Genomic DNA, 18,801 nt, shown 5'->3' on the forward strand with positions numbered 1-18,801 from the left:
CAAATCAAGGTGTGTTTGTTTTCAACATTTACATCATTTAATAATCCTGTTTTATTTCTAATTATGCACGAACAAGACTTAAGCTGGCTCTTAAAGCTGAATCATTTGAAATCCAGATATTTCTCCAGCCCAGCATGAAGACTGAAAGCAGGAGGACACAGCTATCGCAAATGTATGAAAATAAACTTGAATCATCTCCAAAGTTTCTCTCTTTACATTTTTTATCCTCTCTTTAAGCCACACATAACCCAATATATGAAGACATCACATGTTCAGGCTGATTCCTCAAACCTTCAGTCACATCGAGTTTTACTTGAAGTTGACCATGCCATGACCATCTCAAGTTTAGCGGGACCATCCTGGCTTAAAGCTCCATGTCCCAACAAACAAATACTGTATCTACAGACGTTTTTAACAGACCAGGTCCCGGTTTTAACAAGTCTAAATACCAAAACTATGCACCATGCTTGCAACACAGGTTTGTACAAATACCACCCAGTGTTGTTGCCAGGGCTGTTTCTGTGTTAATCAATAGAAACACCACAAATGTATTTCAGAATTAAAGTTTGACACTAACTTGTCTTTACATGAGTTTGTCAATATGGTTCAGCTTTTGCTTATCTAGCCCAGGTAAAAGACCTACTACTCATGGGGAACATATATACCCCTTTTTTCCACTCTTGGTCTAAACAAAACATCTGTATTGGGCTGTTGCTAAAATTGAATAGGAATCAAGCACCAACAGAGGTGATAAACCAGCTTTAAACAGCCTTTCACAGCAGTTTGTTTTGCTGTGTCTCTCTAAATGGAAATAAACTCCATCTCATCCTGTGATTTCGTAGTTATAGGTGGAGATTTGTGTGTTAAGGTACCAGATGAGGAGCAGACATTATTATAATAAATCAAAGGGGCTTAACAACTGGCAAACATTCTCAACAGACTGTCAGATTTCATGTTTTCAGGCACAAATTGCCTGTACAAAGCATTCACCCTCTAAATGTTTTACCAATGAATCAATTTTATACAATAATGGTCAACATTATTTGGCATGTTTGACAAAAAAAACCTTTAATGCCAAAGGGAAAACAGATTTTTACAAAGAATGTCAAAAATGTATGCAATATAAAATAAGTGACTAAATACATTTTCAGCCTCTTCAAATCAGCATTTAGTAGATGCACCTGGGTGCAATCACAGCACTGAGTCTGTGTGGATAGGTCTCAGTGAGGCTTGCACATCTGGATACTGCTGTTTTACTCTGCTCAAGCTCTGTCTGGTTGCACAGGGATCAGGCGTGAAGACCCCTGTACAAGTCCAGCGGCAAATTCTCTATTAGAGTGAGGTCAGGACTTTGTCTCAGCCACTCCAGAACATTCGCCTTGTTGTCTTTTAACTTTAAACTGTTGTCTATAAGCAGACTGAATACGTTTGTCCTCCAGGACTTTCCTGTTCTTGCTGAGTACATTTTACCCTCTACCTTTATGAGCCCTCCAGGGCACTGTATCTTGACCATGAATGGTTTGTAAGATAAAAAAAAGGGTAAAACAAAGGGGTGAATACTTTTCATAGGCAGTGTAGCATGGTTGGCTACTTTCACTTCCTCACACACCAGATACAGCCAGGCTTCCAGAAGATAAAGTAAATCAGACTCATCATCAGATATCAGATCATTCACTTATAAAGATTTAGATGCCAAAAAATCTAATACTTAACAGACCAAATGTAATATTCATGCATTTAAGCAGATACCAAATTTGAATTTTAATTAGAATTTCTGTGATTTACACTTTTTATTATACATATTTGGATGTACTGGAATGAGAGGTCTGAGTCAGAGGACAGCCACAGTATCTATTCTCTATTATATACTGTATAATCAGAATCTTATGAAACGTATGTGTCATTTTTCAGTCATCTAGATCAGTGGTTCTCAAATGGTGGGTCAGGGCCCAAAAGTGGAACACAGGGCTGTTTTAAATGGGTCTTGAATTGGTACCTGGATAAAAGGTGCAGCAAAGATGTAAAGAAGTCCTTGGTGGTCATGTATCTACATGTTTTATTTGAGTCTGTTTGCCCTGGGTGTTTACTTGAGATCTTGTATTATCTATCCTGTTCTCTTGGAATACAAAAGCTGGTTCCCCCGTCATAATGTCTCTGTGTAAAAAAAATTACATGGCAAAACAAAGTGAAATAAAATGTGAGCATGCATGTATATGTTTAGAGTTGTCTAAGGTCTTAATTGCAACATTTTTCATTGAAAAAAATGTCAGTGGTTGAAAAGTAAATCTTGGCCACAATGTCTGTTGAGGAGGAGGGTGGGGTTGGCTGAGGCTAGACCAGTTGAGAACCACTAATCTAGATTATCCAAGGCTTGATCTAAACTAGACATGGTTTAGGCTGATGAAGACATTTTCATTTTGTTTCTTCTCTGGAACGCTTCAGTTCAGAGAGAAATTTCTCTTGACCTTTCTGTTGAGTGCTAATAATGGGTGTAAGATTCATCAGCATGTTCATTGATCAGTTATCAGTCAGAAACATTCAGTCCTGCAGCCCCTCTCCCTGTAGTCTTAGAGCCGTTGGACAGTACTGCCCCCTGAGCAGGGACTCATGGGTTGATTATCTACCTTAGATGTAAATCTAGTACCTTGTTCCTGTCGTCAATAAACCGTTTCTGAAAAGGCCCCTAGTTCCTGGCGGAAGTCCCTGCTGTCAAAAAGCACCTTTATTGAGCCATGGTGGAAAGTCAAAATACAAGGCTTTTATCAAACAAGCAAATGGGCACAGTGGGTTCAGACTGAAGGAAATGCTGTTATAAACAACTTCAGAGAGGAAAATGCTGGTGACATGTGAAATGTCTTTCTAAAAAACATACAAATGCATAATAAGAATGAGTTTTTATAGTAAAACACAAGGCTTAGCACTGTTAGTGCAAAATGCCCTCCTGATGATGTCGTCCTTGTAGAATTTGACTTTCTAAACTGTGCACATAGTTCAGTAAGCCTTGTAGACAAAACGCCCATGACGACAGACTGTGAGCCCAGTGTTTATCACCATGGGAGACTGCATGTATCTCCATGGAGATGAGCGTAATTGAAGGGAGCAGGGATTATGGGAGCTGAAACTGAAGGATGAATAGAGGAAACGCCTGGTTGGTGACAGTTCTGAATTTTGCTGTTTCACCTCTTGTAAGTGTGAAAACATCTCTTTAACATCTCCATTGTTAGAGGGAGAAGGAGCCAAAAACACAGAATAGTCACTGGCAGTGTCGAAATCTGAATATGGGGCTGATTCAGAAAATGGAACAGTAGGAAAAGAAAGAAAGAAAACCTACCATGGGATCCGGTTTTGTCCAGGAAGTTGGCGAGGTTGAACAAAGTGTTTCGAGAAGACAGGAACTGGATGAATTTCTGCAGGAAGGAAACAGAGGTTAGATTTCCTCCAGGCATAAGATGTCAGAGATGATATATATGATGTCTTACTTTAAACCAGTCAGAAACAGAAGAAAATGAGCACTCTTTAGTAATAAAAAATACAGTTATGTGAAAAGTAGTTCTCCTTTCCCTGTTTTCTATCTTTTTTTAAAAAAAAATTTGCATATATGCCACACTTAAAAGTTTCAGATCATTAAACAAATTTTTAATATAAGACAGAGAAAACCAGTGTAAATGCAAAATGCAGTTTTGCAAACCTATCTGGCCCTGTGTGAAAAAGTAATTGCCTCTTCTTGTTAAATCATGAATTAACTGTGATTAACCACGTTTTTTGGAGAGCTGGGTTCATTTTCACTAGCCACACCCTGGCCTGCTTACTGCCAGATCTGATTCAAGAAATCCCTTTAATAGAACCTGCTGACAAAGTGAAGCAGGCTAAAAGAGCTCAAAAAGCAACACATCTGCTGCAAACTAAAGAAATTCAAGAACAGATCAGAAAAATCATCACTGACACCTGTCAGCCATTTCTAAGGCTTTGGGACTCCAGCGAAACATGTTGAGAGCCATTATCCACAAATGGAGAAAACTTGGGACAGAAGTGAACCTACCCAAGAGTGGCCTGGCCTATCAAAATTTCTCCAAGACGTGCAGGCCTCACTTGACCCAACTAAGGTCAGCCTTCATGATTCAATCATAAAGACACTGGGTAAAAATGGCATCCATGGGAGAGTTTAAAAATGAAAACCATTGCTGACCAAACTGAACTCAAAGGCTTGTCTCACATTTGCCAACAATGTCTTGATGATGCCCAAGAGTTTTGGGAAAATACTCTGTGGACTAAGGAGACAAAAGTTTAACTTTTTGGAAAGTGCCCCATTACAGTGTAAAACTTAACAGCAAACATGGGGGTGGCAGTGTGATGGTCTGGGGCTGCTTTGCTGCTTCAGGACATAGACTTTCCATAACTGATGGAACCATGAATTCTGCTCTCTGCAAAAAAATCCTGAAGGAGAATTTCCAGTCATCAGTTCATGACTTCAAGCTCAGGTGCACTTGGGTTATGCAGCAGGACAATGATCTGAAACACACCAGCAAGTCCACCAATAAACGGCTTAAAAAAAATAAAGGTATTGGAGTGGCCAAGTCAAAGTCTGAATTTAAATCTGATTGAGATGCTGTGGCATGACCTAAAACAGGCCGTTCATGCTCAAAAATCATCAAAAGTGGCTGTTTTAAAACAATTCTGAAGAGAAGAGTTGACCAAAATTCCTCCACAAGACCCTTGCTTGCAGTTGTTGCTGCTGAGGTAGGCCAACCAGCTATTAAATGGTACCTCTTCACATAGAGCCAGGTAGGTCTGGGTGGCTTTTTTCCCTTAATAAATGAAATATTCAAACATTTAAGTGTGAAAAAATGGAAATAATAAGAAATCAGTGAGGGGAAATTACCTTTTCACACCACTGAAGGTAAAAACATACATGCTTTGATCGAGAGATGACAACAGATTATACCTACAGTTATAAATAAACAGGTTCTGTAAATTCCAGCCGTGTTGGCTTATGATAATTTTCAAACAGATGGCTCTACCTAAAATATAAGACAGTCAAGCTTTCCAAGTTCGCAGCTTTCTTGAAGGGCTGCTCAACAAACCTGTGAAACTGCCTGTAGCTGAAGGTGTAGGTGTGATTCTATACACGTCTTTTTTTAGAGCTATTTTAATAGAAATCCAGCGTTCAAGGAGAAACGCTGCAGCAGTCGTGAGCAGAACGGTGTTAATCTGGATAAGACAGAGGGAGAGGACCAGGAAATAGCACGGTTGAGACACCTGGCTTCCTCTGCAGAGAATGCGCTTACTCCAGTGACACACATGAAAACATCCCCCGCACACACTGATGATGCTTATTCAGTGGATCCATTTACACAAAGTGGAGCACAATAACATGAGGGGAGGTTCAGAATGGAAACGCCTCCCTGGAGAAATCGTGAGCTACACATAACCTCCCATCCTCCTCTCTCTCTTTCAGCAGAGGCTAAAAATAAACCACTACCACATTGTAAACATGCTGTATTTTGCCCTGTCAAACATGATTTCATGACTCAGTGACACATAAGACCCTCCCCCCTCTGAGCTAGTATCACACCAATCTGAGCTCAAACATCAGGGAGATCTTGCTCTCTGTTTCACTTTCTCCTTTCTCATCTGTCTCCTTTGTGTCATCTGCACTTCAATGGCACCTCCTGCTCTTTTGGAGGGCAGTAAAGCAGCATCTGTTTATCTCTCTGAGTTCTCCCTTGTTGCCAATTCTTAGCCTTTATCATCCGTCAACTGTCAGGACATGAACGGGGTCAGAGGGTCAGGACAAAGGAGCAGAGGGTCAGTCCCTGTGCTGCTTCCAAGGCTGCATGCACATACAGTGCCTATAAAAGAATTCACCCCCACAAATGTTTTACATTTTGTTGATTTTATAAATCAGTGTTGTTCAATAGAATTTGGCCTTTTAGGACTTACACAAGAAAAACTGTAATGTCAAAGTGAAACAGATTTCTACAAAGAAATGCCAATCAGATAAACGCATGTAATGAAAAAAAAGTTATAGCATAAATTGTTATCCAATTCAAGTCAAAGAACGGTTTTCAATCGGCCACTCCACAACATTCACTCTTATCTCTAAACCATTTCTATGTTGCTTTCCCATGCTTCGGGTCATTAACTTGCTTGAAAATCTTCTTTCAAGTCTTAGTTCTCTTGCAGACTGATCAATTTTGTCCTCCAGGATTTTCCTACATTTTGCTGCATTCATTTACCCTCGACCTTAACAAGCCTTCTAGAGCCAGCTGCTGAGAAGCATCCCTACAGCATGGTGCTGCCACCATCATGCTTCACAGTGGGGATGATGTGTTTGTGGTGATTTGCAGTGTCCCAAAAACATAGAACTTTGTCTGATGGCCAAAAAGCACCATTTTGGTCTTATCAGACCAAAGAATTTTCTTCCACTTGAGGATGGAGTCTCCCAAATGCCTTTTGGGGAAATTTAGTCCAGGCTTTCTTTTTGACACTCTCCCATAATGCTTAGACTGGTGGAGAACCCAGGCAACAGTTGTTGTATATTGCATTGTTGTGAGCTTGTAACTCTTTCAGAGTAGTCATATGTGTCTTGGTGGTCTCTCTCACTTGTCTCCTTCTAGCACGACCACTCAGTTTGTGAGAACAGCCTGATCTTGGTAGTTGAGTTAACAGAACTCCGGGGGATGTTCATTGCCTTAGAAATCTTTTGTATCCATCCCCTGACTTAAATTTTTCAATTACCTCTTCTCTGAGTTGCTTGGAGTGTTCTTTTGTCTCCATGGAGTAATCGTAGCCAGAAATACCAATTAACCAGTGACTGGATCTTTCAGACACAGGTGTCTTTATACTACTATCACTGAGACACATTCACTTTACTCAGGTTATCCCCATTTCATTGTGAGACTAACAGCACCAATATGCTAGACTTCTGTTGAATTTGATCAGTCACTTTAAAGGGGTGAAATTTATGCAATCACTTATTAAACATTATATATTTTTATTGAATTGACATTACTTTGTAGACATCTGTTTTCAGTTTGACATTAAAGACTTGTTTCTTTTTTGTAAAAAAAAAAGTCAAATTATATTGACCATGATTGACTCATAAAACCAATAAAGGGTAAAACATTTCAGTCTTTTTTATAGGCTCTATATTAACACCTGTCTAGTTAATCAAGGAAATGAAAATAAATTGTAGAGAGAAAACCTTGGAGTAAAGCAATGGGAGTTTCTCATGAGGTTTAACAAAATTCAAGGACAAACTGGAGATTTCATTAATAAAATGTGTTTCTAGTGCAGTAATTAGCTTCAATATGGCAATTCATCCTTATAACTGTGCAAAATACCCTTTACTACATATCCCTGTATGTTGTAAATCTTGAAACCTTGAAATATTTGTTGCTTTGTTGGAAGCTGCTTCTTTCTGTACAAATACAGTACAGTCAGCTGTGATTTTTTTTTTATGTTGTGCAATAAATACTGCATCCCTGATCTTACACTTTAATGCAAGCTGTTTGTAACTGTAGATGCTTGAAGGTAAAGCATTTCAAATTTTATTGTGCAGCTGTACAATGATAATACAGATGTTCAATCAGCTGTAAAAAAAAAAAAAAAAAAAAAAGGTAAATTGACTTAAGATTGTTGGAGCTTTTTGAGTCATCTGACTGCTCAAACTTTTTACACCATAAGGTCACATTTACCCATTTACTCTACCTTCACATTCACTGTGAATTGGACCCATGACCCTCTGGTTGACAGATGATTGACTTTACCAGGGGAGCAAAAAAAAAAAAAAAAAAAAATCTAACAGAAACTTTCCCTATAGTCTTCAATTTACCAGTGACTGTTTTACTCTTAAAAATTCTGTATTTGTTGGAGGTACTTTTCAAAGAACAGAAACTTTGTGACTTGCAGTTCTGATATATACACTATACTGCCAAAAGTATTCGCTCACTTGCCTTGACTCGCATATAAACTTAAGTGACATCCCATTCTTAAACTATAGGGTTTAATGTGACGTCCACCCTTTGCAGCTATAACAGCTTCAACTCTTCTGGGAAGGCTTCCCACAGGGTTTAGAAGTGTGTTTATGGGAATTTTTGACCATTCTTCCAGAAGCACATTTGTGAGGTCACACACTGATGTTGGACGAGAAGGCCTGGCTCTCAGTCTCCGCTCTGATTCATCCCAAAGGGGTTCTATCAGGTTGAGATCAGGACTCTGTGCAGGCCAGTCAAGTTCATCCACACCAAACTCTCTCATCCATGTCTTTATGGACCTTGCTTTGTGCACTGGTGCACAGTCATGTTGGAACAGGAAGGGGCCATCCCCAAACTGTTCCCACAAAGTTGGGAGCATGGAATTGTCCAAAATCTCTTGCTATGCTGAAGCATTCAGAGTTCCTTTCACTGGAACTAATGGGCTAAGCCCAGCTCCTGAAAAACAAGCCCACACCATAATCCCCCCTCCACCAAACTTTACACTTGGCACAGTGCAGTCAGACAAGTACCGTTCTCCTGGCAACCGCCAAACCCAGACTCATCCATCAGATTGCCAGATGGAGAAGCGTGATTCATCACTCCAGAGAACGTGTCTCCACTGCTCTGAGTCCAGTGGCTGGATTACAGATTATGAGCTGTAAACTAGGCTGTAGAAAGGCAGACCTTCAGCTGACCGCATACTGCCTAGACAACAGAGTTAAATACTCTAATGATCCTAGATGTATAATGACACTGATATAGTACATCTAGACAATGGAATGTAGAAAATAGCTGTATAAATCAATGGGAGTTCGTTTTTTAAATGGGAAACTAGCTAGAAGTGTTTGGAAACCACAGCCACAGCCTCAGTTATTACATTTCTTTAGAAGCACCTGTTGCCTCAAGCTCTTCTTTAGAGCCGCTGAACTGTCCTGTCTCTAATAATGGCATACAAATCCCCCACCAACAGACAAAAAAAATCTTGTTATATCTATTCTATTCCACGTATAATACAGTGTAGATTTAACAGCTCATGCTTTGTGCATACTGTAGGAGTTGATCTTTGATCATTTTGCAATTTCTTTGGTAAAACGGACCAAAAACAGACATGCTGAAATACAATTCTGCTCTTTTTTATTTCTGATGGTTTTCCAGTCCAACTAAAGGCTGCAGCCACACTTTGGCGGATATTTATGCACCATGTTCAAGGGGAGACAACATCCTGCCCACTGCCCCTGACTGCTTTTTACCAGACATGGAGACCATAACAATTCCTGTAGACGTGGCATGTATAAGGATTATGTAATAATCTCACCTCATTTCCATGCACCATGAGGTGGTGCGTGGCGATCAGGGCTTTGAAAACCACCACCCAGCTGGCGTTACCAGCCCTCTCTATCAGCGTGTCGGCCATCTGGGGGACGTTCACAGTGGAGTCCTGGCTGGCCTGGATCAGGTCTGAGAAAACAACAAGGACGAGAGAAACAGGAAGTCAGATGATATTAGCAGAGGAGAGATTCAGCACAGGTACAGCAAGAGCAGAACGCTGCAACAACACGAGTAACAACAACACAAACCACTGCTGAGAATTGAACAGAAAGAGACAGATGGGTGAGAAATGACAAACAGGGGTGTGCTTTGCTTTTCCGTACTCTCATGCATTCTCATTTTCACCTCAGCAGATTCACTGGAACAACATGTTCTCACATATGTTAATATAATGAGATATTTTATATGTTTTCAGTGTTTATCAACCTGTTTCAGACTTTATAGTCATACTTAAAGATGTGCAAGAAAAATGTCAAAGCATGTTATATTTTTAATACCATTTAATCAGGAGGTCAAAATTACAAGAAGAGAGGTGATTTATCAGAGTTAGGCCAGAGGACTGCAGCAAGACAAGCAAAGGAGTTTTATGAAAAGACTGCACCGGATACTGCTGTTTCTGTCTCAGTGAAATGTATGATAGCAGAGTGCTTCACATTATGCCTCCATTGCCTGATATGAGTCATAGCTTTGTCCATTTCTGCAGCCAGTCATTAGTGTACGAGCACAGGCAGAGGAGAGGATGATCCACAGCACAGGGAGGAAAACAAAAAGTAAATGCGACTTTCAGCCCTGCAGATCAGAGTCAGAGAGACACAATAAGATCAAGGAACACACCTGGGTTTTGTCCAACTGGTCATTTGGTTCTCACAGTGTTTTAGAGAAAATGTCTTATGATGCTGGGTGATTGATCGAGCTTCAAATTTTTTAAACAGGATTCTAATGGTCATGAAAACAAGATAAAACTATAACCACTTGTTATCATGCTACTCTCAGCCTTTCAGTCCTCTTCCCTGTCTCTCATTCACATTGCATTGCTCCATCAGGGTTTTATCTCTTAAAGGCTAAACCTTCAGAAAGAGACCAGCAGCAAGAAGCACTGAAAACAAGCTTTCACTAACCCCAAAAAAACACTTTCCAATGCTACCTTAAAAAGATTGAGGACAGGGCCATTAACAGTTAAAGCAGAAGAACAACAACAACAACAAAAAACCCTTTAGTGAGATCCCTGATTGCTGTAAGAAATAGTGAGCGCTTGTATGTAGCTGTGGTTGTATATATTGCAGCTTTTATGTAAAGCCAGTCAGTGTGTTTGTTATTGCATCTGACCTATTCTATGATTCCTATGCAAAATACACTTTTTCAGGCTTTTCTAGCAAAAATGTGTGCCCCTGGTCTATTTTCAATCCCCCCAAGAATCAGGATAATCCATTCCCTCCCCTCTCTTTCTCCACCTCTCAGAAAATGTGTGCTGAAACAAGCCAGTCTCAGATTTTCCCCTCATGATGTCAGTGAGTTAGCACCCCCCCCCCCCAGGTTCGGTTGGCCCTCCTCTAGAGGAGAGCCACTTACATTAAGAGCTACATCCATTTCCTGAGGGGCGGTGTCAGGGGCAGAGTCAGACAGCTCATTAACATTTTAAGCCACAGACATAGAAACAGCTCATTCTGAGCAGGGCTGAAACAGAGGGATTTTTAGACATGCAAAAATCCAATACTGGAATGTTTCTTCAGCAACAAACTTCACAGGCATGTTTTGAGTATCTCTGAGAACAATATAAACTTGTCTTAACATGGTAAAATATGTGACCTTTAATGACTTTTTGATGATGTGCTTTAGTTTTCATGTTGACATATGCTAATCATTATTACAAACTAAATTTAAATTTAATACTTGATCCACAAAATAAAAAAAGATAAAACAACACAGCCTTTGTGAGTGCAGACCATGCATGTGTGTTCAGATCTTATCTGATGTCGTCTTGGGAAAACTTCACACCTGTCAGTGGCTCTTCTGAATATAAAGTCAACTTCGTTACAACTTTCTATTAAGACTACAACTGTGCTGCATACTACAGTTGTCAGGATACCAGAATTATGCATTTTGATACTACCACAGCAATTCCAAAAAAGTCGGGGCACTGTGTGAAATGTAAATAAAACAGACTGAAATGATATCAAATCTCATAAAACCCATATTCCATTCACCACAGAACATAAACAACATATCAGATGTTGAAACTGAGACATTTCACTAAAATATTAGCTAATTTTGTTTTGATGGCAGCTACACATCTCAAAAAAGAAGGGTCAGGGCAACAAATGGCTGGAAAAGTAAGTGGTTTGAAAAACAGCTGAAGGGACATTTTGCAACAAATTAATTAACCACTAATTGGCAACAGGTCAGTAACATGCCAGAGTATAAAATAAGCATTTTAAAGAGGCAGAGTCTTTCAAAGTTGGGAACAGGTTCACCAATCTGCAAAAAAAAATTGTGGAACAATTCCAGAAAATATTTCCTCAACGTAAAATTGTAAAGACATTGAATCTCCCACCATCCACAGTACATAATATCATCAGAGTATTCAGAGAATCTTGAGAAATCTCTGTGCACAAGGGATTGGGCTTAAGATAAATATTGAATGCACATGATCTTATAGGCCCAGGCGGCACTGCATTAGAAAGATGCTGTACTGGAAATCACAGCACGGGCACAGGAACACTCCCAGAAATCACTGTCAGCACAGTTCACTGTACCATTCACAAATGCAAGTTAAAGCTGCATAAGCCATATGTGAACACAATCCAGAAACGCCACGTCTTCTCTAGGCCAAAGCTATTTAAAAATGGACTGAGGCAAAATGGAAAACTGTTCTGTGGTCAGAGGACTTCAAAATCTGAAATTCTTTCTGGAACCCATGGATGCCGTGTCCTGCAGACTAAAGAGGAGAGGAACCACTCGGGTTGTTATCAGCGCACAGTTCAAAAGCCACCAATGCTGAAAAGCACTGATGTTTTAAAGCAACATATGCTCCCATCCACACCTCTACTTCAGGGAAGGCCTGAATGCTTAACCACACCATCACAACAGCATGGTTTTGCAGTAGAAGAGTTTTGCAGCTGTTTTTTTTAAGAAATGCACACCTGATGAAATGAATAACTTAAAAGCAATACTGAGTTAAGGTTAGCAATGAGAAATGATCAAAATCTATGTTAAGCAAACTCTTCAAGCCGGATCCACAACAGAATATCGCTGCTTTTTGAGACTGAGGAACCTGTGCAAAAGACTAGCCCACAGAGCATGCTCAAGGCGGAAATCAACACAAACTGTTCTGAAAAGTAAGAAGCACCTTTGGTGCATATATCCCATAGCATGCTTGTAAATAAGGGATTATTAAAATTTTCAGTGGAAAATTGCTCCCTTCCCATGAAAATCCCCTTGGTGCAAATATCAACAATTAACAGAGGCCAGTAATTATTGGGAAACAACAGAAACACCAGAAATCCTTGTGTTAATGCACACTTCATATCTATTGACAAATTCTACTGCAGATTCACAGATATGCTGCCATCTTGGAGGGTCACTTTAACTTTGGTGGTATCTGCTGCTGCCTGTTGACTGAGGCCAAAGGTCATAGCTGGATTAAAAACATCAGACCACTGCTGATAAGGCAGGCTATGTTAACCCTTTTTATAATTAAGATATCTGACACCAATGTCAAATATCTATGTCAGAAACAAAACAATCACTTGACTACATGCTGTGACTCATGGTGGAGCAACGATGGCTAGAGAATGGTCTGGAGCTGCTCTTCCGTAAACTGCTATGAGATTTCATTGTCACAATAAAAATAATTGATTGGCTGGATTGACTGATATCGATAAACCTTGATGAGATATGTTTATCAGTGTCTGTCAGAAATAAAGGTTGTTCTCTATAAGAATATCTCTTCATTGTCAGATAGGAGAGCCATCCTCCTGTGGAACACCTCAGGGCAGATTGTCAGAGACCGTGTGAGGAAAGAGATAAGTGGCTGTGTGCAGAGTGATGGACAGGGAGGGAGAGAAAACATGAGCGGCATCATTTTAAAAGCATTGATTCAGCAGAGCAGGGTGGACTCAGGGCAGCTACTATAGAGCTCTGTGACTCATTAATAGTGTCATATTCATCTCTGTGCATTTACTGCCAGCAGACTGAGAACCACATCAGAGGTGAATATTGACTTTTTATGCTTTCATCAATACAGACAAAAATCACCAGAAAACCTCTTACCCATATGCCTTAGCCACTGGACATCTTATCATTAGTTTTCACCACATAAAAATAGGAAAAGGGGAGTTTAGGAATTACACAGCCTTGCTATCAAAAATATCTTTTACAAAAATTATATTTTTTTAAAGATTAAACAAAGTGAAAATGTGCATATATTCATATTTTATGTGTAAAAGTTAAATAAGGAGCAGCAACAATAGTTATCTTTTTTGGAGATTTTCAAGACCAGGAGCAGTGATTTCTAGGGGTTTTGATGACATCCTAAGGCAACAAGCAAAGAGTCAAACACCTTCATCCATCCATCCATCCATCCATCCATCCATCCATCCATCAATCCATCCATCCATCCCTTTGTCCATCATCCAAACTGCTAATCCCATTTGGGGTTGTGGGGGCTAGCACCATAGCTGTCATAGGAGAAATTGAATGGTACATCCTGGACTGGTCCACCCTTCAAATCACAGGACTGACAGATAACATAATGTAGTGAAGTGCAGTACTCCTCCCAAAATATATTTATAATAATATAACAACAGAACAACATGAAAGGTCCATAGAAGTTAATAAGAATTGGACAAAGCCTGTGTGACATCAGCTGTTTGATTACAATAGGCAGAGTCAAACAGCTTTGAAGCCAATCCGTGGTGGCCTCCCTACTGAAATTGCTGTTTCAACCGAACTTTGGATCAACCTAACAGCAGACAAGACCACCCACTGAGCTCAACTTCCTGTCAGCTAAGCAATTGCTAAAGCTAGCCTTCTGGTTGTAGCGTCTGCCTGTCAAGCTATCTGTCAATCAAATGAAACATGCCAATCAGTGTGCAGCGAGGTTCTTCCTGAATAAAATCAAAATGATTGTGGTACAAAAAATTTTCCCCCTTGTAAGTTGGCTGTAACACAAGTTTATTTCTAGTGTAAAAAAGACTTTTTAACGTGTGTTGTGTATGTGACTTCAGGTGTTCCTCCTGGACACTCGCTGTATTGCAATTTTTGCACACCACATTGGCTTCATTTTTCAGGACTGGAGTTTCTCAACTGGACAAGCCAGACCAGCACCGCCCAGCTCCATCCAAGTTCACTGTTTACTTCTTGTTTTGTTCGTACTTGACAGAAACCAACGTTTCGTTTTCATTCATGCATTTTTCATAATGATGGAGAAATGCCTGGAAAAAGCAGAATTTCTCCCTCATTATGAAAAATGTATGAATGAAAACAAAATGTTGGTTTTCCAATAAATACGCTTTATGAGGTGCTGTTTTATTGACAAGAGTCCTTAATTCAAAACAAGAAGTAGTAGTGAGAAGGAGCCATGGAGGTTGATGAAGCCATGGTACTAAGGTGAGTTTGAGTAATTGAACTTTCAGCCTATGGCAGCCTCCATAAAAATGACACATCCCACAACAATTATTAAAATGCAGATTTTTTCTGTCTTTAAAAACTTTAGGAAATATTCAAGATTCTGTAAGACCTCAATTAAAACAGGCAGGAAATTAATGATTTCAAAATCTACTCAAAAAAGTACAAGTACATAAAAAACACTACTTAGTAACAGTAGTTTGAATAAATGTAATAAGTAACTCCCCATCTCTGGATGTAGGTTCATTGTGAAATAAAGAAAAAGAAAATAACACAGATATACAAAGTCACAGACAGGAGAGAAAAGGAGAATTAAATCTGTGACACAGCAACAGGAAGAGTGGAGGAGGCCTGCAGAGACTGCAGTGTTTGTTTACAACACAGGTGGAGTCTGTGACTCTAATGTGATTCCCAAAAACTAACACAGGCTTAAACACACCCAGTGGCAGATCAGTTCTTATTAAAGGAGATCTCATGCTGGAGAAAACTCTATTAACACACAAATCCACCAATGGAAACACATCAGATTTATTGTCTAGAGCCACTGTCCATTATTTTAATGAGATCAGTTCCTTGGATGTCAGAGATCATTCATCATTTATTTTAACAGGAAGGAACATCTTTTTTCTGCTGTTTCTGACAGGGGAGACCAGTAGAACTGCACATGTCTAAACACTTTAACTCAAAGATTTATTTCACTTATATTGACAAATATTGACTTAATATTGCATATGCAAACAGTGAATGAAGATGTATTGAAGATACAGACTGTGAGGGATTGTTCTATTAGTATGAGCTTGAATGATCTACCATATCAGCATTTTTGCGATGATTTAGTTGCTTCAGTTTCACCTGAGCCACAGAGGGGGTTTTGGCTGAGGAGAACCAGCAGGGTTTTCACTCATCTGAGCATCACAGGCTTGATCCCACGCTCCTGCAGACTGCACGTCTAGGTATTCATGGGAAAGACATCAAAACTCAAAGAGCTCCTGAGGGCAAAACCATCAAAGGTTTGTGAATTATCATAGCTGGTGGGCAGATTAGGAGCCTCTGCCATATGGATGCATGTGATTTGTTGAATTTAGCATATGGTGGATAAACAACATTTCAAATGTTTACATCCCTACCATTATTACCTCTGATGATTCCTAAATTATGTGTTCCAACATCAGTGTAACCAAGCCCGCCATCTTGATATTTCATCATTAATTCTGGTTCATTAAGCCTGTTTCTATTTCCATGAATGAGTTGCGTATAGCTCAGAGAGGCTTTAAATGTGAAAGTATGAATATTCATGTGAAAACGCTTTCAAGGTCGTTTTTCTTTCATGGCTATGTTACGAGTCGGCTTGCGCTTCACTTCCTCTACCATGCTTTCATCATGCAGTAATGAATGCCGTGCACGGCCTCTTCAGTAGTAAGACAGCAGATACACAGACACATAAACACTCATAAACATGCACACAGAGAGATAGAGAGAGGGATAATCCCTGCAGGGGTGATGAGTCAGCAGCCTGCATCATCCTACGCTTTTCATCTCTCCGTCTCCGTCTGTCGGCGTCTCTGTCTCACCCTCTGCCTGTCTCACTGTGTCTCACTGCGAGGGTCAGCGCCAGACTGTCAGAGCGACCAACTGCCATGTGTGAACACGAGTACAGCAGAAGACGAACGCAGAGAGACGACGCATGTGCATGTCTTGTTGCCAGGTGACTGAAGTTGCACTGCATGTCAGTCAAACAGCAGTTCAACACTAGGAGGTCTGTTAGTTCAATACTGGGAGACAATGCTGCTTACTAACAGCACAAAGGGAGGGAATTGTGAGCATTAAGGCTAAAACTTTGAATTAATATGAATTCAATGAAATAAAAAAAAACGTTTACATGGGAGAGTGCAGGATTGTATCTTGAGAAACATTCCAATATACAGAAAAAATAACTCTAAAGGGAAAAAGCAGAGTCTGTGCTCTGATTGTGATTCTGCACAACAATTCAGCAGGAACTCCTGACTCACTGCCCCCCACACCTTCCTTCTCAATTATTCATCCATGAGTTAGAAGCAGAAACAGAGATAGTGCAAGGCAGCTCGATATGTGGTCCTCGTCAGGCACTAGCACATTCACACTCACAGATTCACCCACGGGGTCAAACTAACAAGAATATGCATGGATCAGCCGCCAATATCCTGAATGATTTAACATAGATAATCAAATAATAAGATGATGGATTGCATGAGCAATGCAGAAAGATAGACAACAATTTCAAACCATGCATTCCTGAAGACCTGGAGGAATAAAAACAATAACATGATGAGGAAACTTCTAGATCTGATCTGTGTACCCAATGGCTGAACAATGCCCCAAATCTTTCAGAATTCATTCAGCAGGAGCTACACAGGCTTTCTGTTTGAGTCCTGGCCTTGGCAGTGCTTATTAGCACTGAGATATTATAAGTTATTCTGTAGAAAATCTTTAAAGCCAGGGAAGACATCGTACAGTTGTACTCTGGATTAATAGAAAGCTAATGATTTACTATATCAAATTTTGCACTTGGCACAGAGAACACCGCTTCAAATAGGTGTGAGGAACCAAAAACTCTAGCCTGTGGTTCTCAGCTGGAGCAGCAATGACTCCTGCTAACTCCATGATGACAAAGCATGATCTGTTTTTCCAAAAAATGTTCTCTTTAAACAAATAAAATTAATGAGAAATGTAGCAGTTTGGACCTAAGAAAGAACATTCACACAACACAACATGATGAAAGAAAAGCACATCATTATAAAACCTTCAAAGTTTTAGTCTAGTTTAAATCAACAATATCTATATATATGAAAAAGGAGTATGTTAGCCTTCAGCCCCTCCACAGGTGGAGGTTGAGTACCAGCAAAAAAAAAAAAAGGATATTTCAATGGATACATTCTCCCAGGAAAATCCAAAGAAGAAAATAGACCTCACAATTGAATCCAATGCAATTTAATTAGATGCAGATGATGCTATATTTGCACTTTTTATGCATTTTAATCAGGTGCAGAGGATTGTATTCCCTCTGTCATGCAGTTTGATCAGGTGCAGATGACTTTTTTCACTATTATGCAATTTGATCAGAAGCAGAGGATATTATTTCCACTTTTATGTGATTTGATCAGGTGCAGAGGGCTGACATTTTAAAGCTCATTGCGTCTTCGTCAAAGTCAAACAGTAGTGGTGCGGTTTAAAAAATGTTAATACCCTTCTGGTTACAGAGTGTCAACCATGATTGGCTGGTTGGAGTGGAAAGTCAGCATGCAGTGAACTGACACTGTGACAGCACTCATATTTGGCCCTCTAAATCAATCTTAATATGTGTGAACATATTTACAACACAATAAACATAATAAACAATACACATGCAATATATACAATGTGACAATTTTTAAAGACAAATCAATTGCTGCAACAAGGTGTTTTGCAACCCACTGAAAACAGGCCCATGACCCATTACAGGCTCTCAGTGAGAGTTGAGAACCACTGATCTTTTTTTATGTCTCCTGAAAAGCTACAAATTCTGAAACAGACTTTATCCTTAGTGATTATCACAGATACTAGAAAATCCCTGAGCATTTCCCTTCAGTTTTACAGATGGTCCTTATGTCTTACAGCCCGTTATGTCTGGTTTTATCACCTCCATTTCCACTGTTTAAGTTCAGGCTCATTGCTCCCCTTAAAGCTGTCCCCAGCCACAGGAAGCTGTTTTTGGCTGAAAAGCTCTAAAGCTCAATGTTCATCCCATTCCTGCCATGGCAGACTTTATACAAGCAGGTGAACACAGTGCAGCAATATCAGCAAGCTTTTAGCTCCTGTTTGCTCCAGGAGCTGATGAAATACAGAGCTAAAGGAC

The 18,801-nt window shown here is 39.8% G+C and overlaps 1 protein-coding gene across 10 annotated transcripts in view; it reads right to left on the minus strand.

Annotated features, from left to right (window-relative positions):
* Window positions 1-18,801, minus strand: part of snap91a (synaptosome associated protein 91a) — a 108,748-nt gene that overhangs the window by 46,457 nt on the left and 43,490 nt on the right. For all 10 annotated transcript variants that reach the window (XM_041794457.1, XM_041794456.1, XM_041794454.1 and 7 more), the window contains exons 2-3: window positions 9,292-9,434; window positions 3,332-3,407 (exon numbers count right to left, since the gene is read on the minus strand). In XM_041794457.1, coding sequence (XP_041650391.1) covers window positions 3,332-3,407; window positions 9,292-9,434 — 219 coding nt within the window. The remainder of the gene's footprint in view (window positions 1-3,331; window positions 3,408-9,291; window positions 9,435-18,801) is intronic.

This window comes from Cheilinus undulatus, linkage group 8, assembly GCF_018320785.1.
Source record: "Cheilinus undulatus linkage group 8, ASM1832078v1, whole genome shotgun sequence".
NCBI classification, from domain to species: Eukaryota; Metazoa; Chordata; class Actinopteri; order Labriformes; family Labridae; genus Cheilinus; species Cheilinus undulatus.